The sequence below is a fragment of the Coptis chinensis genome, chromosome 5, assembly GCF_015680905.1.
Source record: "Coptis chinensis isolate HL-2020 chromosome 5, ASM1568090v1, whole genome shotgun sequence".
NCBI classification, from domain to species: domain Eukaryota; kingdom Viridiplantae; phylum Streptophyta; class Magnoliopsida; order Ranunculales; family Ranunculaceae; genus Coptis; species Coptis chinensis.
In genome coordinates, this window is record NC_141460.1 from 20,083,908 (window position 1) to 20,108,549 (window position 24,642).

At 41.3% G+C, this 24,642-nt stretch overlaps 1 protein-coding gene across 1 annotated transcript; it reads left to right on the forward strand.

The window, feature by feature from the left end:
* Positions 1–13,301: 13,301 nt before the first annotated feature.
* Positions 13,302–23,834, forward strand: LOC147497025 (E3 ubiquitin-protein ligase RGLG2-like). Its single transcript, XM_086559794.1, has 11 exons — positions 13,302–14,034; positions 14,557–14,641; positions 14,721–14,861; positions 14,957–15,070; positions 15,199–15,296; positions 21,432–21,511; positions 21,592–21,697; positions 21,807–21,934; positions 22,253–22,448; positions 23,308–23,364; positions 23,536–23,834. Exons 1-11 carry the CDS (start codon positions 13,795–13,797, stop codon positions 23,620–23,622), a joined length of 1,332 nt encoding a protein of 443 aa, XP_086415920.1. The 5' UTR covers positions 13,302–13,794; the 3' UTR covers positions 23,623–23,834.
* Positions 23,835–24,642: the final 808 nt, after the last annotated feature.

A 24,642-nucleotide genomic window follows, 5' to 3' on the forward strand; every position in this document is an offset into this window, starting at 1 on the left:
TGAAAAATCAGTATAAAAAAAGTGCCCATTAATAGGTTTGCAGGTTTTATTTGTTTTTTTTTTTAAAAAAATTAAGTCCACAAAAAAGCCCAAAAAAGAAAAGCCCACGAATCTATATATTGAAAATGGTTTCGCTTCATCGAGGAAAAACAACCAAAACCGTAAAAAGTGAAAAACCACCAAAGAAAACTCTTAGGCAAGCTAGCAGTCCACCACTCAGGCTTGTAGTTTTTTGACTTTTTTTGTTTTAGGTTGTTATATTACTTATATGTGACATATGTGTATGAACCTAAAATATCTTAGAATTACAAGCCTCTCTTTTCTTCTCTACTTCTCACTGTTCCCTCTTTTCTCTCTCTCCAGCAGCCCCTTTTTCTCTCCCCTTCCTCTTTTTTTTATATCCTCCCCACTCTATCTGGACCATCTAGCTGTCTTATCATCCCATGGCTCTCCTCCTGGCCGTACACATGCCATGTCTGCAGTCTAGGGTTCGGCGGCTACACTATCGTGCTCCTATTTTTCCTTTGTTATGTTGCACGCTATCCTATGCACCGCTGACTTAATCCAACTTCCATATTATGCCACTACAAATGCCCTTTCTTGACTCCGCGGTCCAGATAATAGATCCAGGGTCGAGAATCCTCATTAGCATTCTCTTTCCACCGCCCATGTTCTCTTTTCTCGATTCGCGTGTGAGGTGCACTACACTCATCATGAGTGTTTTCAGCTGCCCCTCATACCTCGCGCTTCCATGTGTCTCATTCTGGCTGGATTGTCTACCTGACTCCTCGAGTTCCCCCTACCCGACTAATTACCTTTTTACCCCTCCCCTATTTAAACTCCCTTCCTTCTCCCTCTTCCTCACTTTACTTTCCCTCTTCCCTTTACTCTTCACTGCCTTGCCAATTTCCCCTCTCCGATCAGTTTCTAGTTTGCGTGCGCCTCCTCAGTTTTCCGGTGGCTCCTACCTCTTCCTAACACTCTACTCAGGCCTAACCACTCCTTTCTTTGCTTCATTCGGTACATTTTCTAGGCCTTACTTATTTTTGTTTGAACTGAATATTGGTGTCTGTTTATATCTTGCATCTGTTCATCTACTATTCCGATGTCGGGCTCTGAATCCAGCGACTCTTCCTCTTCTCCGTCTCATAGAATAGCATCTCTGCCTCCTTGTCACAGTCCGATTTTCTAAACAATTAAAAAAATGAATATTTGAAATATAAATATCTCAAACATCACTATATTCAATTGTCTAAAAACCCAAGCTATGACGGGGTGGATACTACACATGCCAAAATCGAAAACCCACATCATAAAAGAATCTTAACAACAAAAATAATCTCCAAAAATTCTCTTTATTACTTTATGAAAGTCTATCTTCCGTCCCAATAAAACATCAAACCAATTTAAGAATAACAGGTCTTCAACATCGTATTTTTCATGTCATATGAAAAGAAAACTACGTTATTACATACTTCCAAAAAGATCAGACCTAATAAAAGAACTAACGGACTGCTCCAGATCAAATCCAAATCAAACGCCGCGGTTCCACTGCCTTCCACCTATGTTCCCAAGAACACACCCACGTTGCCAAAACAAAGCAAACATGGGTCAGCAAAATGGAATTTGCTGGTATGAGTAGACTAACCACATAAAACCATTATCATACTTTAATTATCCAAACAATCACGTTATATTTTCTCATAACTTAATCATTCTAAGCTTGGAAGATAGGTAGTTCCGTCATTTCAACCGGCATAGTTTCTTCCCAAGCAAAACTTCTATTTTATTAACTCATTATAATAACTTGTTTTAATAACTAAGTCATTGAATTAAAACTTACCGATATCCACTGCGGTATAAGGGTAGGACCGCGTCCCTGCACAAAATGTTATTAAGTCCTACCCTCCTGCAAAAGAAAGTTAGAACTTCTATATAACATATGTAGATATCCTATGGTTATTCAAAAGAAAACCCAAACACTCGCATAATCAAATTAATACCACTAACCCGCAAGGCGAATACCTTAGTTCCTCTCTAGGACAGTCCAAACAATCTGGTCATTCATGACAGATTCAATGAATACCCGGGTCATTCATGGCACATTCAATGAATACCCCTATATAACGCTAACGGGCCATTTATGGCACATTCAATAAATGTCCACCTAACATATGACATCAACAGTCATAAAACTCAATTCCAAAACTTGAGGCGTGGAGAGTTCTAAAAGAGTGCGGTAAATTGTTTACGCATTATTGGATTTTATTGCATATATTATCTCCGAAAACGAAGGAGTATCTTGATTCGTGTATTTTTGGTTTACGCGTTATTAATTATAGGGATGTCTAAGTGTCATATCGTCGTATATAAAACTGAAATATCACATAGTATTTAATACACGTACACACGTATATATAAAGGGTCTTAGCCTAAAGCCAAGCATGCTAGTAGCCCTAGACCTATCCTAATAGCCCAAATCATAATCCGAGTTAAAAGGTCAAAATGGGTCAACTAGTCAAAGTCAACTCTGGTCAACAATCAACTCTGATCAAAGTCAAAGTCAAAGTCGACCTGCCAAGGGTCAACAGCAGTCAACCAGTCCCAAACTCTTCTAACCCAAAAGCCCAAAGTCCAAGGCCCAAAGTCTAAACTTAAAAAGAACTGCCCAAAACTTAAAATGAAATGGCCCCAAACACTTAAACTAGCTAAGCCCAACAACTTAACCTAGCTAAGGCCCAAAAACCGAAACCGGTCCACAACTTAATCTGGAACTGGCCCAACACACTACTAGATTTCGGCCCAAAACAAAACAAAGAGAACTGGCCCAAAACTTAACTTGGTTCGGCCCAAAGAAAACCAAATAGAAAAAGCCCAAACAAAATAAGGTTTTTGGCCCAACCGATTAGGCCCAAGCCCAGCCAGTCAACAGTTCTTCTTCCTCACCAGCTACAACAACCTCCTCCCCCACCAGCCACCAAATCGCGCCGGCCACCAACTCTCCTCTACATCATATCGGTTTTGACCCTTGCAAAAACGCCTACAACTTTGTCAAACACAAACTCCCCAAATCATTCGATTCATATACTCCCTCCAAACTAGATCTAGAAATTTCGACCTCCATTAATGGTTCTTCAAGCTTTCAACAACACCCTCTCCAGCACCCAAACAACCATCAACAAAACCTCACAACAAAAAAACAAACCTGACAAACAGTTAAACAACAACAAAAACGAAACGGTTAGGTTCTTGCTTGAACGCCATTAATGGTTGTTCAAGCTTCACAGCACTTCCCCTCATCTTAAATAACCACCTCTACTTCACCACGCCCAGTCCACAACTCCACAGTTCATCCATCCAACCCAACAGTCTAACATTCATAAAAAAAATCAAACAAAACAAACCATTCTGACACAACAAAAACTTTGACGATTTGGTTATGGCGGTGGCGCCATTAACAACCAGCGTCAAGTCTTCGACAGTTAAACTCGAATCGTCGAACTTTAGGTAATCTTGTAGTACTTCCAAAATTTTATCTAAACTGCGGCACCATTAGCGAGTTTACGGCATCGAATGTAATTTACACGATCTCAAATAAGGAAATCACTATTACGGATATGATTAACATAAAACAAAATATTTAAAAAATATCGTCCGACTACTCACAGTTTATAAACCGAACAACTGTCCAAAAGCGGAAAAACCCCGAAAGACCGAAGTCGACTGTCAGCTAGCTATCCGAAGAATTCTTCCTTTTCTTCTTTCAACCAAACTCCTATTTTTTTTTTCTCTGTATAAAACTCTATGGGTTTTTTGACCAACCCTATTCTGTTTCCTTTCTGTTAAAAACAAAACCCCCAAAATAGGGAAGAAGGTTTATCGCATAAACTCACGTCTCCTATTTCCACTAACACTTATCCTATTTTATTTTATCTATTATCTATTATTATTATTATTAGGAAAAAGAAAGAATAAAACATGGCCCCATCTACCTCGGGCTGCCCAGGTCCTTTGCTACCACCACCCTCTTGTTTCCGCCGCCCCAATTTAGATGCCATTAGGGTTGCTTATGGCATTCCAGCCAACATAACCTTAAAGCACGTGCCATCCATCACACACTACCCCCACTTGGTTCCCCGACGTCCGAGGTACCTTGTGATCACTGTGGGTCAAATTATCACCAGTCTATGACTGCCCCTCACTCTCCTAGATGTCGAGGTGTGTAATCATTTCAACATTCCCCCCTGTCAAGGCATAGGGAATTTTTGGAGAATCATATATGCTGCGAACTCATACAACAGAACCGGTGAGCCCAAGATTACTAGCCATGATATTTTCTCTCACTATTTCATTAAGAAAAGTACCAAAGACGTCGGTGTGGGGTACCAGTCTTTCTGTGTCCATCCTCAGAAGCCATCACTCTTGCTCCATGTCACAACCTTAGATAAAGTGTGGCATCACTATCCTTTATATGTATCGGGGCAATTTCTGTCCGCAGACCTTCCTTCAGATTTAAATCTTACCCATCTTGCCTTCATAACCCGTGGTGAGTATCTTTGTTCTTCCCCGTTCCCTAGATGTGTTGTTTTCGTTACACCCTAACCCGCTGTTCCTCTCTGTTTTGCAGGTTGGTGGCCGGACTCCAAATCCCAACTCTATTCTGGCATCTCCTGCCCTATTTTTCAAAGACTTCGTGACCTCGACCCTGCCCAGGCCGACCTCCTGGGCATCCACCCTACTACCGCTACTCCACTGTTGCAAATCCCAACTTTACACAAGTTCCGCGGCTTCTCAGCCCCCTTCTATTGTCCTTCCCCACCCAAGGAGCGGAAACCCAGAGCATTTCCACCTATAAGAAAAAGGACTTGCGCTCCTGCCTCCCACCGCCATCATCCTCAAGCCTCCTCTCATTGACTCAAATCACGCGATCCCCCCACCTCCTCTGCTCCTGAAGATATCCCCTCTTACCACTCCATCTCTAACTGGGACGACCAGTACACCTCTCCCCACTCTCCACCCGACGATATGGACATCCACAAACAGAAACTGTTTGACAGCGATTTTGATGACGACGACGTGAAGGAGGTTCCTCCCACCGAAGTAAGGGCTTCTGCTGAAGCGCCCCCAGCCAAGAGGCTGCGGACCTCCGCTTCTGAGGAATCTGTCCCTATCACTCAGCGAACTTCAGCTTCTAGAGAACCTACCCCTGTCTCCTCTCCACTTCACCCGAGCCATCTCCTCCCCCCACACTCGCCGGCCCGGCAAAGAACCAATTCCACCGGCAGCTCCAGTCTCTGAGTCGGCCCTTGTAGAAGACTTTTGCCCTATCTTCAATGTACGCAACCGCTGGGTGAATACTGCGGACTCCGCTCTGGATAATGTGGCTGTAGCCTCTTCTCTATTCTACAATGCTCATTTACCCAAGGAATAGCTTACGCCGATGGGGGGTCGTTTGATCAACACCGTACCTCTCTGTATACCAACTGGGAGAGGGTACACTCTCTTTCTCTCTCTCTCTCCTCTTTTTTTTTTTTAATCTTTCTTCTTGATTCTAGGTAAGCTTGGACGTTTCCTTCATGATCCGCGGTCTCTTCAGTGCAAAGACCAAGGTGGCCGCTCTAGAGAAAGAACTCAACGGCCCTTCTGGCATAAAAGTTGCCAATCAGATCTGGCCGCTGCTAACTTGGCTAAGCTCAAGGCTCTGGATGAACTCAAGTCTGCGGAGTCCTCTCATCAGAAATACATGGACTCAGTCAACGAATGCCTGAGTCGCCAAAGGGAAACACTTCTCCAACAGCACCAACTCAATCTGGATGCTCTTGCTTAACAACACCAGGCAGCCGTTGACGATCTCAACCAAAAACACCAGGATGTTGTTGCCGACCTACTGAAGCACCAACAAACTGACATGACTCTCCTTCGCAACCACTTCAACCTCCTAGCCGACAAGAGGGTGGCGAAGAAAATCCAAGAAGAGCATGCGCGACTCATATAGGAAGGGCGGCTTCTCCTTGAAAGGCCTACCACCCCAGTAATAGACTCCCCTAAGACCACGAGGGAAGAAGTGGTGGCCACTAAAACCATCCTCGCCCCCCCCCCTGTGCTAGAAGAGACTTCTACCCCTGCAACAGTCACTAAGGAGACCACTGTCGCGCCCATGGAAGACACCACCAAAGAAATAGTCGCTAAACCCTGCAGAAGCCACTGACACCATGCCTGCTCAAGACTCTCTCTCTGAGATGCACTAGAAATCTTTCTTTGTCTATAATAATTTACTTTTATCTCCTCCTGTCTAGATATTGCTACACTACTTGTTTTGTTGGTCTATTGACAATATTCTCTTTAATGTGAAGTTTGAATTAATTAGATATTGGCCTTGTTCTGTCCCCTTCTCGTTATTTGGCTATTTACCTGAATGCAAGTCACTCCCCATACCCCCATGTGTAAATTGCATCCCTCGTCCGCGGAGGGCTCATCCCACTCCGTGGGCTCCCTATCCTCAAGAAATTAGTTGGGGCACTCACGTGACCCCCAGCTCAACTCCAGCCTTGTATCAACGAAGGGCTCATCCCCTCCGCTGTCTCTCTTCATGCACGAGCTCCATGCCCCATGTGTAGTTTGCATGTCCCATCCGCGAAGGGCTCGTCCCACTCCGCAAATTCTGTGTACTCAAGAAGTCAGTCAGGGCACCTCATTTTGCCCTAGGCTCACCTCCGGCCTGGTACCAGTGAAGGGCTTATCCCCTCCGCGGTCCCTCTCTATGCTTGGACTCCATGCCCCAGGTGCAGTCTGCACCTTTCCTCCGCGAAGGGCTCAACCCACTCCGCGGGCTCTATAGCCTACGAAAGTTTAATTGAGACAACTCATCTTCCCCCAGGCCCGACTCTGACCTGGTACCAGCGAAGGGCTCACCCCCTCCGTTGTCTCTCTCTGCGCTTGGGTTTCATGCCCCATGTCTATTTTGGACTCTTGCCTTTACAAATAACATTCTCTTCTCAAAAGTGTCATTGTATTATATATTTATATACAGCTACAGACTCTTGCTCTAGATTTTCATTACATTCAAGTGTGAAATTTTTTAGCATTATCACGTTCCAAGGCTTCTCTACCGACTTGCCTTCCTGTGTTCGTAATTTGTAGATGCCAGCTCCTCCTATATGCACCACAGTGTAAGGTCCCTCCCAGTTCGGACCCAGCTTTCCATCTTTCTCCTTTCTGGTACTAGGCGTCACTCGACGGAGCACCAAATCACCTACTTGGAATCGTCGCTCTTGTTGTACTGTCTTTGCAATTTCCAATGGTACTCCTCCAATTTTATACAGGCTGTGTATCTTCTCTCCTCTGCCAAATTTAGATCCGCTGCTAATATCCTCTAGTTTGAACCCTCCTCCACAGCCTTTGTTCTTGTCGTCACTGCCACCATCTCAGAAGGGATCACGGCCTCCACACCGTAAGCCAACGAGAACGGGGTCTCTTGGGTGGACGACCGAGGTGTGGTCTTATAGGCCCAGAGTACATGATTCAACTCGTCTACCCATGCCCCCTTCTTATCTTCCAACTTCCTCTTAAGGTTGTTCATGATAGTTTTGTTGGATGATTCCGCCTGTCCGTTGCCCTCGGGATTGTAAGGGGCTGAGAACCCCTGTTTCACTTTATGAGATTGCAAGAAACTGGTTACCTTCGCTCTTGTGAATTTAGTTCCATTGTCTGCTACAATGGCATATGGCAGTCCAAACCTGCAGATAATATTCTCCCATAGAAACTTGATTATTTGCGCCTCCTTTATCTGCTGCAAGGGTACGGCCTCAATCCATTTCATGAAATAATCAATGGCTACGAGCATGAACCTCTGCTTGCCACTTGCCATAGACAGCGGTCCCACTATATCCATTGCTCACATAGCGAACAGCCATGGGCTCGAGACATTATGCAATGGTTCTGCAGGGGCAAAGATCAACTGGGAAAACCTCTGACATTTGTCACATCTCTTAGCAAACTCCACTGCATCCTCTTTCATATGGGGCCAGAAATACCCTTGTGTCAATAAACGATGGGCCGTAGTTCTCCCCGCTAAATGGCTCCCATAATCTCCCTCGTGTAATTCTGCCAACACCTCAGATGATAACCGCGGACCCAAGCATTTCAACAGCGGTCCATTGAAGTTTTTTCAGTACAACTCTCCCTCCAGCAGAACGTATCTCCTAGAAGTTTGTTCCCATCGCCTTTTTTCCTTCTTATCTATCACTTCCTCTCCTATCAAAAAGCTCTTAATTGGATCCATCCAACTCCCATTCTCTTCTGTGACCTGACAAATCTCTATCACGTCCTCGATGCTCGGTTTTTCCAACCTTCCCACTTGTATCATACTTGCTTCCGACCCGGGGATTGTGGCGGCTACATATGCCAGGGCGTCGGCATGTCGGTTTTCTCCACGACCCAAGTGGATGAACTTGATCTTTGTGAACTTTGCAGATCGTTTGTGTAGCACCTCCAAATATCTTGCCATTCTGGGGCATCGGGCGGCAAACCCACCGTTCGCCTGACACACCACCAAATTTGAATCGGAATACACTGTCAGTTCTTTCACTCCCAAATCCTTAGCCATTCTCAATCCAGCAATCACCGCTTCATATTCTGCCTCATTACTGGATGCCGCGAAGCCTAGTTTCATGGTTTGCTCTATTCTGGTATTATCGGGTGTAACTTAACACCAACACTACTCCTATGCCGCTGCACGCATCTGTAGCCGATCCATCTGCAAATACCCTCCATCTGTTGCTCTTATCCCACGGATCCAGGAGGTCTAGCTCCCCTTCCCTCTCTTGTTCCATGACCATCTCTTCTCCCCAAGTAGGTCCTATGCAGGAAACTCTGCCATAAACTCGGCCATCGCCTGTGCTTTTTCCGCGGTTCTTACCTGATATTGTATCTCATAAGAACTTAGCATCACCGCCCACTTCAACATTCGACCAGATTTTTCTGCCTTCAATGCTTACCTCAGAGGAAAATTTGTCACCACCACTACCACATGAGCTTCGAAGTAGGGTTTCAGCTTCAAGGTCGAAAACACCAATGCCAAGGCATACCTCTCAATTCTACTATACCGCATTTCTGCGTCCAGTAAAGTCTTGCTCTGAAAATATACCAGCTTCTTCACTTTGTCTACAACTCGAACCAGAACTGAACTAACTGCATACCCCGTGGCCCCCAAATACAAATACAGCTTCTCCCGTCTCTGGTCGTGACAACAAAGGCGCTTTTCCCAGATATTTTTTCAATTCCTGAAATGCCTCCTCACACTCCGCGGTCCACATGAAATCCGGTGTACTTCTTAACAACCTATACAGCGGTCTACATTTATCGGACAACTTGGAAATGAATCTATTTAAAGCCGTGATCCTTCCTGCCAACCGCTGCACTTCTTTAACGTTCTGCGGAGATGACATCTCCACCAATGATCTTATTTGCTCGGGGTTAGCCTCGATTCCCCTGTGAGTAACAATATAACCCAGAAATTTTCCTGTAGTCACCCCGAATGTGCACTTTTCAGGATTCAACTTTAAGTTGTATCTCCGTAGTATCCCGAAGGTCTCTCGCAAACCCTCTATATGTTCCTCTTCCGACATACTTTTTTCCACCATGTCATTTATATAGATCTCAATCCCCTTCCGACTCTTGCTTTCGAACATTCTCTCGCCCAACCGCTGGAAGGTAGCCCTCGCATTCTTCAAACCAAACGACATCCTCGTATAGCAATATGTACCGCCTTCTACCACAAATGCTGTCTTTTCCTGATCTGGCCCGTACATTGCAACCTGGTTGTACCCCATCGACGCATCCATGAAGGAAAATATCTTGAACCCCGCCATCCTATCTACCAACTCATCTACTCGCAGCATAGGATAATTGTCCTTTGGGCACTCGAAATTTACATCTGTAAAATCCACGCACATACGAACCTTGCCATTCTTTTTTGGTACCGCAACTATGTTAGACAACCAGTCTGTGAACTCAACTTCTCGGATTATCCCTGCCCCTTTCAACCTTGCGACCTCTTCGTGGATTCCCTCGGCATATTTAGGCCTGATGCCGCATATCCTTTGCCTCACGGGTCTAGCATCTTCCTTCATGTGTAAGTGGTGACAAGCGAATTCGGGGTCTAACCCTGTGACCTCCTCTATCGTCCAAGCAAAAACATCTTTATTTTCGGACAAGAACTGTGTCAACTTGCCCTTCCACTCTTCTGGCAAACTGGATCCTATCGATGTGAACTTCTCTTCTTCCCCCCTCCCAATATTCACCACTTTAATCTCATCGATCGTCTTTGGTCCTACCGATGTCTCCGCAGAGGAGCACTGTAATTGCTATGTATGTCTCTTCCTAGAACTGGAAGTCTCTCCTTCTGTTCTGCGGATCAACCTCTTCAATGTTCCTCGATGACTATTCTTGGCCGTTACCTGATCACCGTATACCTCGCACATGTCAATAGGCATGGGAAATCTTATCACCTGATAGTAAGTTGATGGGACCACCTTTATCTCGTGAATCCACCGCCTTCCTAAAATTGTGTTATATTGCAAAGCAGAGTCCACCACCATGAATCGGGCAAAACCATCACTGGCCCTGTAGTCACAGGCAATAAAAGTTCCCTCATGGGCTTTGTCATACTCCGATTGAACCCGTACAAATTGGTCCGCAAAGGCCACAACTGCTTAGGATCGACTCCCATCTCCTCCAAAGCACCTCTAAACAACAGATCCACTACACTTTCATAATCAATCAACACCCTTTTCACCATATAATTTCCCATCGCTACTGTAATGACCAGCGCATCTTCATGGGGTGAGTCCATTGCCCGGAGGTCCGCGCTACTAAATACAATTCTGTCCCTTTCTGCTGCTGACGCCACTTTTTGTCGTGGTCTATCCATTCTCTCGTTGATCTGCTGAATACTCGCGGTCCACTTTACCTCGTCTCTATGAGCGTTATGACTCAGAACCTCACCGCTGTAAATCACATTGATGGTTCCCAATATTCTTCCCTGTGGCGGCATGCGCTCTTCATTCTGGGAGTCTCTCACAAACTCTCTCATCCTCCCTTTCTCCACCATTCTTTGAACCAACAATTTTAGAGTGTAACAGTCATTCGTCTCATGATTCCTTATCTGATGATATGCGCAGAAGGGCTTCTCTATTATCTCTATCGGCGTGCTTCGCGGTCCTTCGTACCCCGGTAGATTCTTTATTAAGGGCAAGATCTCACTCAGTGGCTTATTCAGCGGAGTCTATTCTATCTCGCGGTATGGCTTTCTCTCCCTGTACTCCCTTCGGACGCCTTTCCGGCTCTCTTCTACCCGTGCTCGTTATCCGCAGTATCCCCTGCTTTCTTTCTCTGATGCTTCTGCCCTCCGGTGTTCCCGTTCCTTCTCCAAAGACAACACTACCTTCCCTGATCTCCTAGACTCCTTCTGCATGGTATCTTCATATCTAATGTACTTTTCCACTCTCGGATACAGCTCGTGCAAGGTCGCGATCTCATTCTTTGCCACAGACTGGTGCACTCTGGTTCCCTGACGCAAACCTCTTTCAAATGCTATCACCGCTGTCCTTTCATCCATATTCTCCACTTTCAATGTCTCTGCCTTGAACCGACATAGAAAATCCCTCACTAATTTCGCGGACCTTTGTCACACATTGAATAAGGCTGCGATATCTACCACCTGCTTCTTCTGATGTATGAAGTGATCTATGAACGCCTATTCCAATTCCTGGAAGTTTTTTATGCTTCCCGCTGGTAATATGTAGTACCAATCTAACGCCCCTCACTTTAGACTCGCCGGGAACATCATACACCGCAGACCATCGTACCGTGACTCCTGCCAAAGAGGCATCTGCTGTTGGAAATGATGGATGTGATCCGTTGGATCTCCCTTGCCGTCGTACCTCTCAAACCTCAGCTGTGTGAACCGCTTTGGAACCTCTGAAGCCCATATCTCATTTGCTAGTGGGTTGCAATTCAGGCCAGCCACCACCTGACTGGCCGCTCCTCCATAACCCCTCATTTGCTTCTGGTTTGCCTCCCTGTCGTTGTCTATCATTTCTTGCACTTGCTCTATTGTCAAACCAGCTACCGGGTTTTCAACAAGATCCGGCCCGGGCTCCTCACCTTCAGATCCCTCCTCTTCCGATCCCCTATCTTCTGATCCCTCTCTTATTCTTCCCCGGCCTCTTCCTCCGCCTTCTCTTTCTCTCTTCTCAGCTCGTTATTTTCCTCTCTCAGCCTTTCAATCTCCTCCCTCATCAGCCGTGTTGTTTCTTCCGCTGTTCGCTCCTCTTCTCCTTCCCCTCCTCAATCACCGCCTCCGGCGTCTACTCTTGGATCACCACCTTCTTTGGTCTACCCGCTGCTCTCTTTGGTGTCATTCCTAACTTGTTTTTATCTACGTCCTCACAGACGGCGCTAAATGTATGAACCTAAAATATCTTAGAATTACAAGCCTCTCTTTTCTTCTCTACTTCTCACTGTTCTCTCTTTTCTCTCTCTCCAGTGGCCCCTTTTTCTCTCCCTTTTCTCTTCTTTTTATATCCTCCCCACTCTATCTGGACCGTCCAGCTGTCTTATTATCTCATGGCTCTCCTCCTGGCCGTACACATGCCACGTCCGCGGTCTAGGGTTCGGCGGCTACGCTACCGTGTTCCTCTTTTTCCTTTGTTATGTTGCACCCTATCCTATGCACCGCTGACTTAGTCCAACTTCCCATATTATGCCACTACAATATGTATTATATATTAACTAAGGCAATTAATTCCGATTAATCGCTATAAGCTCTTGGAGTAGCGACTTGCTCCCGATTAGTGCTTAAACTGCACATATGGTGATTTTAGAGGTCGATATATGCTCCCCATATCACACGATAATTGGTACTATTATTCATTTATTCTAGACAAGAGTATATATAGACTATAGAGTATAGACTAGAACAAAGACCCGGCCCATTCTACTCATTTGACATTTTCCGCACATGCGTACGATTCTCCCTTTTATAGCTTTAGCAAATGGTGCCTCCACTAGATGAAATAAAGCGCCATGAATAAACAAACCAACTGAATCATACAACAGATATACCGTGCTTTCTAAGTTGTTCACACTTCACACCACCTGAACCGCTAAAAGGACATTACACTTTCCTCAAAAGTCAAAAGTCAATTACTAACAGAAATCCCATAACCGCCTCTTAAATGGGTCTGGCAAAAATAATACCAATTTGCCGGCAAAACACTCTCGTGACCGTCTTTTCTCTCCAGTCTAAATTCTCAACCAAGAATAGTGACTGGTAACTGAAAACAATTTACCAACAAAAAAACTGTTCACGAAACGTCCTCATTAGTGGTTTGTTCTCGAAAATAAATACTTACTGACATTTACAACCCATGTTGAGTAAATAAAATTTAGTTGATGATTACATCTAAATATTGTGCAATTTGAAAAATGGCGGTGCCGCCTTATTTGCTAAATAAGAGTCGTCTTTGATTTGGCTTTCTTTACACAACAACACACATACATACACATAAAACCCAATTTTAGGCAGTTACGTTCCCTAACCTCGAACCCACCTGGCATGTTCTATTCTATTTCTTCTTTTTTCCCTTCTCTAATAAGCAACTCGGTCGTTATCCAAAACCGCCTTTTCATTTTTTGAAGTCCTCGTTTTACATACAATATATATAAAAAAAAAAATACAAGAAAATAATTCCTATTCCTTAAGTTTTGTGTTTTGCCATAATAATATTTGGAATGGGAGGAAGTAGTTCAAAGGATAGTTATAGACAGTCTTCGTTAAATCAAAGATATAATCAAGGATATTCTCCTCAATCACCATATGCTCAACAACAACAACAACAACAAACGTACCCACCGCCACCTCAGCAGCAGAATTATCCACCACAAAGTTATGGTGGCGGTGTCGTGCCGCTGCAACGGACATTGGATAGGCGGTATTCGAGGATAGCTGACCAATATAATTCTTTGGAACAGGTAAAAGTTGTTGAAATACTACTATAGTTTGTTGTTTTTACTTTTTAGCATATGGTAATTGTAAATAACTTAAGTTACATTGACACATATTAAAACAAAACTCTTATTATTATTTAGTTACACAGCCAATTAGTTGGCTCAAGACCTTACAAAGTGTGTATCCTTAGAAATGAATAACTGAAAGTTGTATGTTATGAAGTTTTAACTGTGTCATAGATTATTTTCTTAAAGAAACCTTAGTTTTAAAATCATATGCACGTGTCTGACAAAGTGACAAGAGTCTCCGTGTGTCTGCATGTCCGACGCGGATTATTTTGTAAGAATATGAAGTGTCCATGCTACTTAGGTAAAAGCTAATAACGTTTACATGCTGATATACTGCATTATTGAACTTCTTAGTCGCAATCTTGTTTCTATGTCTCGATTCGTAATGGCATGGTTGTGGAATAATTATTATAGTATTGGCACACTAGAACTTCTTATGCAAACAATGAGGCTGACCATACCTTAATTGCAATACAGGTAACAGAAGCACTTGCACATGCTGGGCTTGAATCTTCTAATCTCATTGTTGGCATTGACTTCACAAAGAGCAATGAGTGGACAGGTTTGACGAATATGGTTTCCTAATAAACTCTGAGATAAATGTATAAAAGAATGTGTGTTTGACTTAGGTTGGTGATTAGGTGCGAGGTCATTTAACCGGAAAAGTTTACATCACATAGGAGATGTTCAGAATCCATATGAGCAAGCAATATCTATAATTGGGAGAACTATATCTGCTTTTGATGAAGACAATTTGATACCTTGTTTTGGATTTGGAGATGGTAGGGTGTTAAGGTTACATTATCTTAGTGATTCTTTTAGAAGACGTGTTTTTGGAATTTGTGAAGGTGACATTATGTGTACTGTAAATTTGCAGCGTCAACGCATGATCAAGATGTGTTCAGCTTCTATGAAGAAGGAAGATCTTGTAATGGATTTGAAGAAGCATTAGTACGATACAGAGAAATCGTCCCAAGTTTAAAACTAGCAGGTTCTAGTTTCAGTTTTCCCTTTTTCCAAATGTGTTTCATTAAGCTCCTTAGTTTTGTTTAAGTGCTTCTTGTACCTTGTCTGTTTGGTAGTAGTGTGTCATAATATTTGGCTTCTGTTTTTTTGCAGGACCGACATCATTTGCGCCGATGATAGAAATGGCTATGACTATAGTTGAGGAAAGCGGTGGCCAGTATCACGTCTTGTTGATAATTGCTGATGGACAGGTACTTTGAGTTAATAGTGGCAACTTTAGATCTTTATTGTTTTCGTTATCTCGTGGTTGGTTTTAGTCTTTCATGATTCAGAATTGTTTTTCTCATTTAATATAGTTCATGACGTAGTAATATCAATTGATATTGTGCAATTTGTTCCGACATTCAATAGCAAGACCATAAATTGCTAAGTTACATTGGCATGGATACAAAATGTCTGACACATCAAGATATAAAAAAATTGAGGTATACCACAAGATCCATGTCGCCGTGCCGTGTCCGACGCAGACACATGGATACGTATACAACACGGAATATTTTTAAGACATGGCATGTCCATGTAACATAGATAAATTGTAGTAGTTTGGACTTAAATATTTTTCTCTTTATAGTCAAAGCCAATTGGTCGGCACAAATTAGCTATTATTTCAGGGCTATCTCCTTTAGACAAGACAAGACACACAATTGTTTACTGTTCTACCAGTAACAATAATGAAATGGTAACGGCAGAATCCATATTTTTTTTTGAGTAAACGACCAAACAAGGGCCCACTTTTGAAGGCAGCTTGCCTTCAGCCCTACTCAGTGAACAAGTTGATGGTTATCTTATGTTTCATTGTTACCAGTAACTAAACGAATGATACATTATTCTCCATCGAAAAATTTGAACATTAAAACTGGTTAGAGGGCTAACTGTCTGAAACTTTGACGGAAGCAAGAAAAAAGATGAACCGTATGTTAAGATTCATGAAGAAATGTTAGACCTGTTATATAATTCCTGCTTTGTGGAATAGATGTAGATTCTAAGATAGCCTCAAACAGTCAATAGCAAAGGGATGTGGACACATAGGGGCACATGATCAGCAAGAAAAGAGGAGATTTTGGACACATTAAGGTCTTAGAGAGGTAAAGTTCAGGATGAAGGTTTAATCAGTTGTATTATCTCCACAACAACTAACAACTGATAAGTTAGCACATCATCTCAACTTAAGATTGCCGCCTTGATCAGAACGTCGTACCTTCTGCAATTAAATCATAACATCTCACCAGTCCGAAATACAAGGCATGGCATGTGTGGATAAACCTTTGATTTGTAAGAAGCATAAGTTTTTTCAATATGTTTACGCGCATCTTCATGGATTGAGATTGGACATGAGGCAAATTCATATTAGAGTTAGAAGCTGGTACAGAAGAAAGTTTGGTGAAATCCATAGGATCAGTAGGAACCCTAAACGATTTGATCTGAACGTCCAGTAGACGCAATAAAATAGTTATTGAGCATGTGAAAGAGCAAACTCTCATGCTTTGTGGTTGTCAACCACAGTTTAATGCAATAATTCTCTTAAGCTTATGTTGACAACTTCTTTTTGCCGATTGGTCTGTGGGTGGAAGTCACTGGAAAACTGTAGCGTGTGCTTAAGAAGTCTCCAGAGTCTTCTAAAAGTATCATCTTAACTTGACATCCTGGTTGCAGATGATGGTGTTAAGTAAGAACTGTTGTGAAAGTGCAAGTGAACTACATAGGTAGCAGTTTGCCTTTTCTTACAGGGAATGAAATATTGAAATGTATCATCTTGGAGATCTTGTGAAGAAAAACAAATGAAATACTTGGGCGCTTTTAGGTAAACTCAGAAGAAGGTTCATTGATACATCAAGTTAAGGACGTTCTTGAATAGAGTGTAGGGCATATAAACCTGCATTGGAAAGTTTCCCCTTGTCAATCTGGCAGGTTTGACAGGAGTAAACCTATTTAACATTAAAAAATGGAAAGCATTTAACCTAATAACCAGGTGCCAAACATGGGACTTCTATTGAAGTTTTCCCTTTCATGAAAAAAGATGAAATACATAGTTGGGTATTTTTAAAAAGATAACCGTCTTGGACAATGTAGTTACCATAAAGATCTTACTGATGACCCACTAAGTAAAAGAAAGAATCAGAGAAAGGCTTGCTGGATACAAAACTCAAACTCCTCAAGTCCCAAGACCCAGTAGTGAAATACAAAGCCTACGGCTTGAAATTTTCTGCTGAAATCATGTGCTACTTGTTATCTTTATCTGGTTCCTTGCAATGATGATCCTACAAGAAATTGAACCACTTTGTTGGCTTGTCACTGACCTTGATCTGATAGTTCAAATATGGAGAGCTTCTAGTTAGAATCCAAAACAAATTCGATGGGGATGTGTCTATGACGTAGCACTATAGAGCTTGCACAACTGTGTATAGCTCCACTTCAGAAGTAGAATACCGTAGTTTCTTGCTATAAAAAGCAACTGGCCCCCCATTTTGATGGAAAGCTGTGCCATGACTTATATACATACATCACAGACAACCTTAAATTTGATCAAAATCTGGTAATAACTGGAGCTGTGGAAATTTGGTTTTGATAAGTTGAAATGAGCAATTTGGTTTTGATAAGTTGGAATGCGCAATTTGTTTTTCGATAAGTTGAAGTGTGTTTTTTGCATTGGGAGTCCAAGAGAAAGCTCCATCTTTCATTCAAGTTATTGAAGGGGCCATATGCTTGTAGTTGAACTCTGAAAAGAGAGTCTTTAGAAGCAAGTTAAACATGAAACCCCTGACTTGAGTAGCACCCATTCGAGTGGGCCAATCTATATTTAAACCTTAGATTCATCAAGTTGAAATCTGCAGACACATAACCTAGGATGTTCACTGACGGCACCACAAAAGAACACTTCTTGAGCTCGAGAACAATACCTAGAATTTTCTCAATATGTTGGTTATATATAATTGATTTGAGAAAAATGAATTTTCCTTTATGTTCTTCCTCAAATTTATTGTAAACAAGGAGGATGCCATGAAAATATTCAACCATAGATTTAGCTAATTACTGCCTCAAACTTTAACAGTCAATCTCTTGAAAGTCAAGGGAGCATTTGAAAGGTTGAATGGGTTTACAAGCCATTTATAGACTCTGTCTCCTGGCCTCAATATGATTTGACAATACCAGCTGCATAAATCTTATTTGGAACATCTTAGGTCCATGTAAAGAATAAAATGAATCCTCCAAATGTGGATTGTGAGATATGCATTTTGGTAGTAGTTCCATTAATGGTCTTACTTTGACATAATTTGTACCTCTGGATGTTCTGCAGGAGTGATTCTATAATTAGGCAATTTTGGTAGGGAGTTCTTAGAACTAAGGGTGTGTTTGTGCTGTAAAAGGCGTATTGATGTGTCATGCACATAGATTGCAAGGATAATTTCGTATTTTCATTGTTTTTATGTTTTAAGCCATGTTGGCTCAAGTCCAACACATTCAAGAGGGTAGGGTTTAGTTTAAATAATTATTGCGTCTCCATTAGTTCTTTGGTTCAATTTTAATTCAGTATATGTTGAAAAAATATTAATTCAAAGTGAGGTTTATTAAACAATTAATTTATTAAGTGAATTCTTACAAGATTGTTCTTCCACCGATCTTAATCCACATCAAAGTGGTATTCAGAGCCAATGATTTTGGCAAAATTTTATCTCTTTGTACAAGATTCAATTTAATATAATGGTACTGTCTATCGGTACTATTCACATGATACTGTTCCGCAATACTGTTCATCAATATTGTTTAGAGCTCAAAGCCAATGATTTTATATGTGGACAATTTTTTTTTTTTATCTTCTTTATTAGAGTTGTTAATTTAATTGCTGAACAACATAAGCAAGTGGCAAAATTTGATGTCTTGCTCACAGCAATGGGTGCTACCCCCCTCCATCAGTCGCTCAAAGTAGTGCTTAGTTGCTTACTATCGTATTGTAGTAGAAGAATCCATCGGTACTAAAGGCTTGTCTTGAAAGCGTTTAGATTCACCAAACATGTGTGACTTTCTTCAAGGAAATCCAAACCTGCGCAAACATGCTTTTCAGAAAATCAAATCACTTTGTTTGTTAAATTGATTCACAAAATTTTCCCAAATCGGATCTTCGCACTCAAAAATAAAAGAGACTGATCTTTATACTTATCAAAGATTGGTGGAGCATCCCAATCAACATCAGGTATTTTTTTCATAGCAACTAGGAGTATAAAGGTGACCAATTTTGCAAGGGAAACACCATCCATTTAGCCATCGGAATCAGAATGGAACATCGATTCATGCTAGTGAAGACTAGAAACTTGCATATCTGCTTCCTTCAAACCATTGTGCTTAGCAACGATATGTTCTTTATGTTGGTTAAACAATATCGGTGGAACAAATACCCATTGAATCTACAGCATCCTCACAGATGGATTCTTCTACTACAATACAATGGTATACAATGCTTTAAGCGACTGATGGAGAGGGTAGCACCTATTACTGTGAGCAAAGCATCAATTTTGCCACTTGCTTCGTGCTTTTGTTGTTCAGCAATTAAATTAACTATGCTAGAATACTAGAAGTTATATTCGCCAAATCGCCCTCTACCTTCTGCATTGGAGCTTTCCAATTCGCTTTCTTTACCATAATAGTAAAAAAGTTCAAAACTTTAATAAAAGAGAAAAAAAAGTCGCCTAAAAATAAAATCATTGGCTCTGAACAGTATCGAAGAACATTATTTGACAACCAGTACCCTGTGAACAGTTCCGATGGACAGTACTGTTATACAAATTGAATCTTGTACGGAGAGAGAAAAGTTTGCCAAAATTGCTGGCTCTTAATACCACTTCGATGTGAATTGAGATCGGCAGAAGACCAATCTTGCAGGAATTCACTCAATCAAATAATTGTTTAATAAAACTCACGTCAAATTAATATTCTTTCAACATAAACTGAATAGCAGCTGAACGGAGGCGGAATATCTATTTATACTAAACTTTAACCTCCTCAATTGTAACCTAAGCCAAATGGGCTGGACTTGGGCCAACAAGGCCTAAAACAATAAAAATACTAAATTACCCTCACACTATGGGCGTGACACATCAATACGCCTACTACATCACAAACACACCCTAAGTCAATGGTTTGTTAGTTTGTCACGTATGGGAGTTATGTCACCTCCTCAAATTTATACACACATGAGAATAAGAATTGATTAAGGGTGTGTTTGATTTGTGGGAATAATTCTCATGGGAAACATCCATTTTGATAGGTAATTTTGGGACCTTTTCACAAGTCAATAGTTGAGTGTTTTTTACAAGTTGGAGGTAGTGGAAGAATTTGAGTGAGAATAGAGCTTTTGAGTGGGAAAAGTTCCCACTAAAATGAACTAACCTATAGGATGTTAGCTTATAAATGAGTGGGAATTATTTTCACAACTCAAACACACCCTAAATTGTTTTATTTGCAGTACGTCATGTTGGTTTAGGCTTACCGGCCACATCAGATAGGAAGATGTTCACGATCCTGGATATAGTGTAATGATCTACCACATGTTTTAGGGCCTTTTGTTGAAAACCTTTGACCATGATGGACTTTGGCCTTGGCTAGCTAGGTGGCGACTAAAGCCTGTGCAAAAGGAAGAACTTGCAAAAATATAACATATAGCCCATGATCTTGAATATTCCCTGACCTATGATGGGACTACTGCAGGGGGCACCATTACCCCTGTTAGCCAAGACTCCTGTCCAGTGTACTCTCACCACCATTCTGATAAATTTTTCATTCTAAACCTAACGCTATGTGCTGTTTGGGGTTCTGATGTTTGACATCATTTTGGAGCTCCCCATGCCAGGTTTGCTATTGTTGAAGTATGTGATTACCTCGTTTACAAAATAAGCTACAGATGTACTTGTATAGACTAAATGCTGACCTTATGACAGGTGTTGATGTTGCCTCTTATTTTCAATATTATGCACTCACAAAATGCTTAACTAAATGAGAATGAAAATAATAAAAAGTGATTCCAGTGATTAACAAAAGCATTATGAAAAGAAGAGTTATGTCTATAAGCTGGAGGTGTTTTGGCACCGATCAACTAAAACTGTACTTGGAAGGGAGTCTACACCTAGTTTGTGTCAAACTATACTTCCAAGTTCCAATCTTTAATAATAGATGCGAAAAATTAACTACTGTTGCAAATTGCCTGTTATAATAGTCCCAAGCAGAAACCTATATAGCTTTGCCAAGGCTGAGTTGCATATAATCCTTGAACTGTCAGATAGGAATTTTAAACAAATCTAAGGTTTTCATCTCACAGTAGCCATGAACCACTTCAGGTAACTAGAAGCGTGGATACTGAGCATGGACACCTAAGCCCGCAGGAGCAGAAGACTGTTGAAACAATTGTGAAGGCCAGGTAAGTATTTGGTGATGTGCTTCTTTGTTAATCATTTGTTTATGACATAACTAGATACAAAATTCTCTTGTTTTCTGCAGTGAGTACCCCCTGTCAATTGTCTTGGTCGGAGTAGGAGATGGACCTTGGGACATGATGAAGGAATTTGATGATAATATTCCTGCCCGGTCTTTTGATAACTTCCAAGTAAGAAGGCATTAAATGGCACTAAGATTTTTTATCTTTTCTTGTTTTGTCTATATTTTGAGTCAAATTGTTGTCAGGGTTTAATTAAAACTCTGTATGTGCTGTCTAGTTTGTGAATTTCACAGAAATCATGTCTAAGAGTGTACCGGTACCCAGAAGGGAGACACTGTTTGCTCTGACAGCACTGATGGAAATACCTTCTCAGTATAAAGCAACAATGGAACTTAAATTATTGGGGTAATAGCTAGCGCTCTGTGTTTAGATTTAAGCTTTCTTGTCTATCATGTACTTAATTTTTGGCATGTAAAATATTTCTGAAGGGATGCTAGCATGCAACTCAAAATGAGTTGCGTAGATGCCACCTCACTAAAAGAGCTTTCGCCTTGGCTATGCAATACTTTTTTGAATTCCGAGGATAAACAAGTTTCTTTTAGTAGGGTATGCATACAACTTGGGCATGAGTTGTTTGTTAGCATCAATTGTATTTCTGAAGTAAAAATCTTAAACCATAATGCATTTTAATTTTCTCTCTTTTGTTTTTTTTTGTTTGAGTAGTCAGCAGACAGGGAGGTCTGCAGGAAGGTTTCCTCTCCCTCCACCTGTGTATGGTGCAGCTTCATTCAGCTCGAAACCTTCTTTCAGTTCAAAACCTTCTCGCTTGAGCAGTTTCCAACAGAGTGCACCTCTTTATCCTGTGCCAGAGAAGACCATGGGCACGGCTCCTCCTGAAAGTTCTGCTTTTGATAACCAGGTACGCCCGCTTTTTGTTCATACTCATTATCCTTCTTTTGCTGATATGGGATTGGTAATCAGTTAGTGACCTTGTAAAATCCTATATCCGGGTGCCTTAAGGTGTTATTTTATAACAAAAATTAGTTATCTATGAATGAATTATGAAACATGAATAACGTTAGGAAATTGTTGATCAATAGCATGAAAGATGATGTGTCTTACGGTGACAACACATTTTTTCATGCTCTTCAAGTTTACATTTCGTCCATCTCAAAATCTTAATGCATCTTACCTCAATCACATTCGTTTTCAACCTCCCTTCCTTGCTCCGCCTCCTCGAATTTGCCACCTCTGAAAGAAGTCGAGGCTGAGTTGTTCTCACTACTGCTTCATCTACAATGAACCTTCTTAACTTGCTTTACCACCATCAATCTCATGCACCAAAGCTTCTCGACTCTGTTTTTTTGTAGTTAGAACCTTTGTACCCTAGTCCCCTTAAATCCCCTTATTCCTGGTGAAGGTGGGAATTGAATCCAAGACCTTGAGACCGACCTCCCAAGGCTGAGTGGCCACTGGAAACCGCCCGAAGTCTCTACAACAGTATCCTCGCCTTGATATAGCGGAACGGTTTCAATGTTGTCACCATTTTTACTTGCCATTCCTGGAATCACCCAAGTATTTTGTCAGTTCACTTTCTTACATAAACAAATATCATTAAACATGTAGTATCATTTCTACTTTAGTTCAATGCATACATAAAATGATCGCTGGCTTTCATTAGCGCCTATCTCAGTTCGATTAGCCAAAATATTTGGGATATCATTCAATTCGTCGTTTGTTTTTTTCAAACAATTTTCAATTGAAATGTTGCGGTGCAGGTTTGTCCCATTTGCCTTAGCAACGCAAAGGATATGGCATTTGGCTGTGGACATCTGGTATGATGACTTGCTTTCTTTCTATTGTTTTACTAATTTTCAGTATAAGGTTACTTTTATTGTTTGTGACAGTATGTTTCCTTGACATCCCAAACCAGAATAAAGCTCTATTAGAAATTGAACAGGATTGCGTAGGATATTAACATTTTAGAGTGCTTCTTTTTTTGGCAGACATGTTGTGATTGTTTATTGGGAAAGATCTTCAGTTGTGTCCAAAATTTGTCAATCAATAAAGGAATCCAATACAAACCAGAATAAAGCTCTATTAGAAATTGAACTAGCTTCGATTTCTTACCCTTGATCCTACCGCTACACCCTGTGGAAAGAACATAGTCAAATTCTTTGTAATTCTTTTATCCTTGATGTGTATTAAATTTGTCATCGAAATTGTGTCGTTCTGTTTATTGTGTTTTTAAACTTTTGAACAGTTGTACATGGTTATATAATTTCAAGTATTTGTTTGCGTGTTACTGTCTCTTGAATAAATGATGATCTGGTCCACTTGTACTGAGATGTGGTTCGGAATGAAACAGCTAACTTCATAAGAAAAACAGTCCTTACTAAACCAGTAATTATAATCTGAGCATAATTTCAGTACACAAATCATTATAATCGAAGGGCATGAAGGCATCAGGGAAGGGAAAGGAAAGGAATTAAATGCACACATGTGACTCTTGTATGTATGCTCCTTAGTTTTTGGGGTAAATCCATCTTGGTAGAGAACGTTAGTAGGCTCCATCAAAAGAATAGTCTGGAGTCTGGACATTACATACATAAGGGATATCTATCACCCAAGGCAAAACAAATTATCGGTGAACAACCGAACTCTCAACAATGAATACAGTCTAGGACAGACTAATTCATGCAACGCAAAATTTATTTTATTTTATATTACTGGTTGTATTTATTGCTTTTAGCAACTTTTCTAACACCACTTGATTGTGTCGGATATCTTCAACTGATAGCCTCTCGAAGCAAAATCAAGAATATCCAAATTCCTGCAGTTCTGCAACAATTCAGTTTGAAATTTTCAGATGAAGTATAAAAGTTCAAGAAATTGGTCCCAACTCCCATTTTCAAGTGAAAATCACTCTCTAAACCAGCTATTTTTTTTAGGGTCAATGAGTATTACCCCCCACTAGATGAGCCTATTAGGATCCCCCCCACACACTAGATAGGGTCTCCCCCCCCCCTTCCGCAACTACCAAATACACACAAAAATCTATGTGTGTGTGGGGGGGAGGCAATACTCGTTAACCCTTTTTTAAAATCACTCTC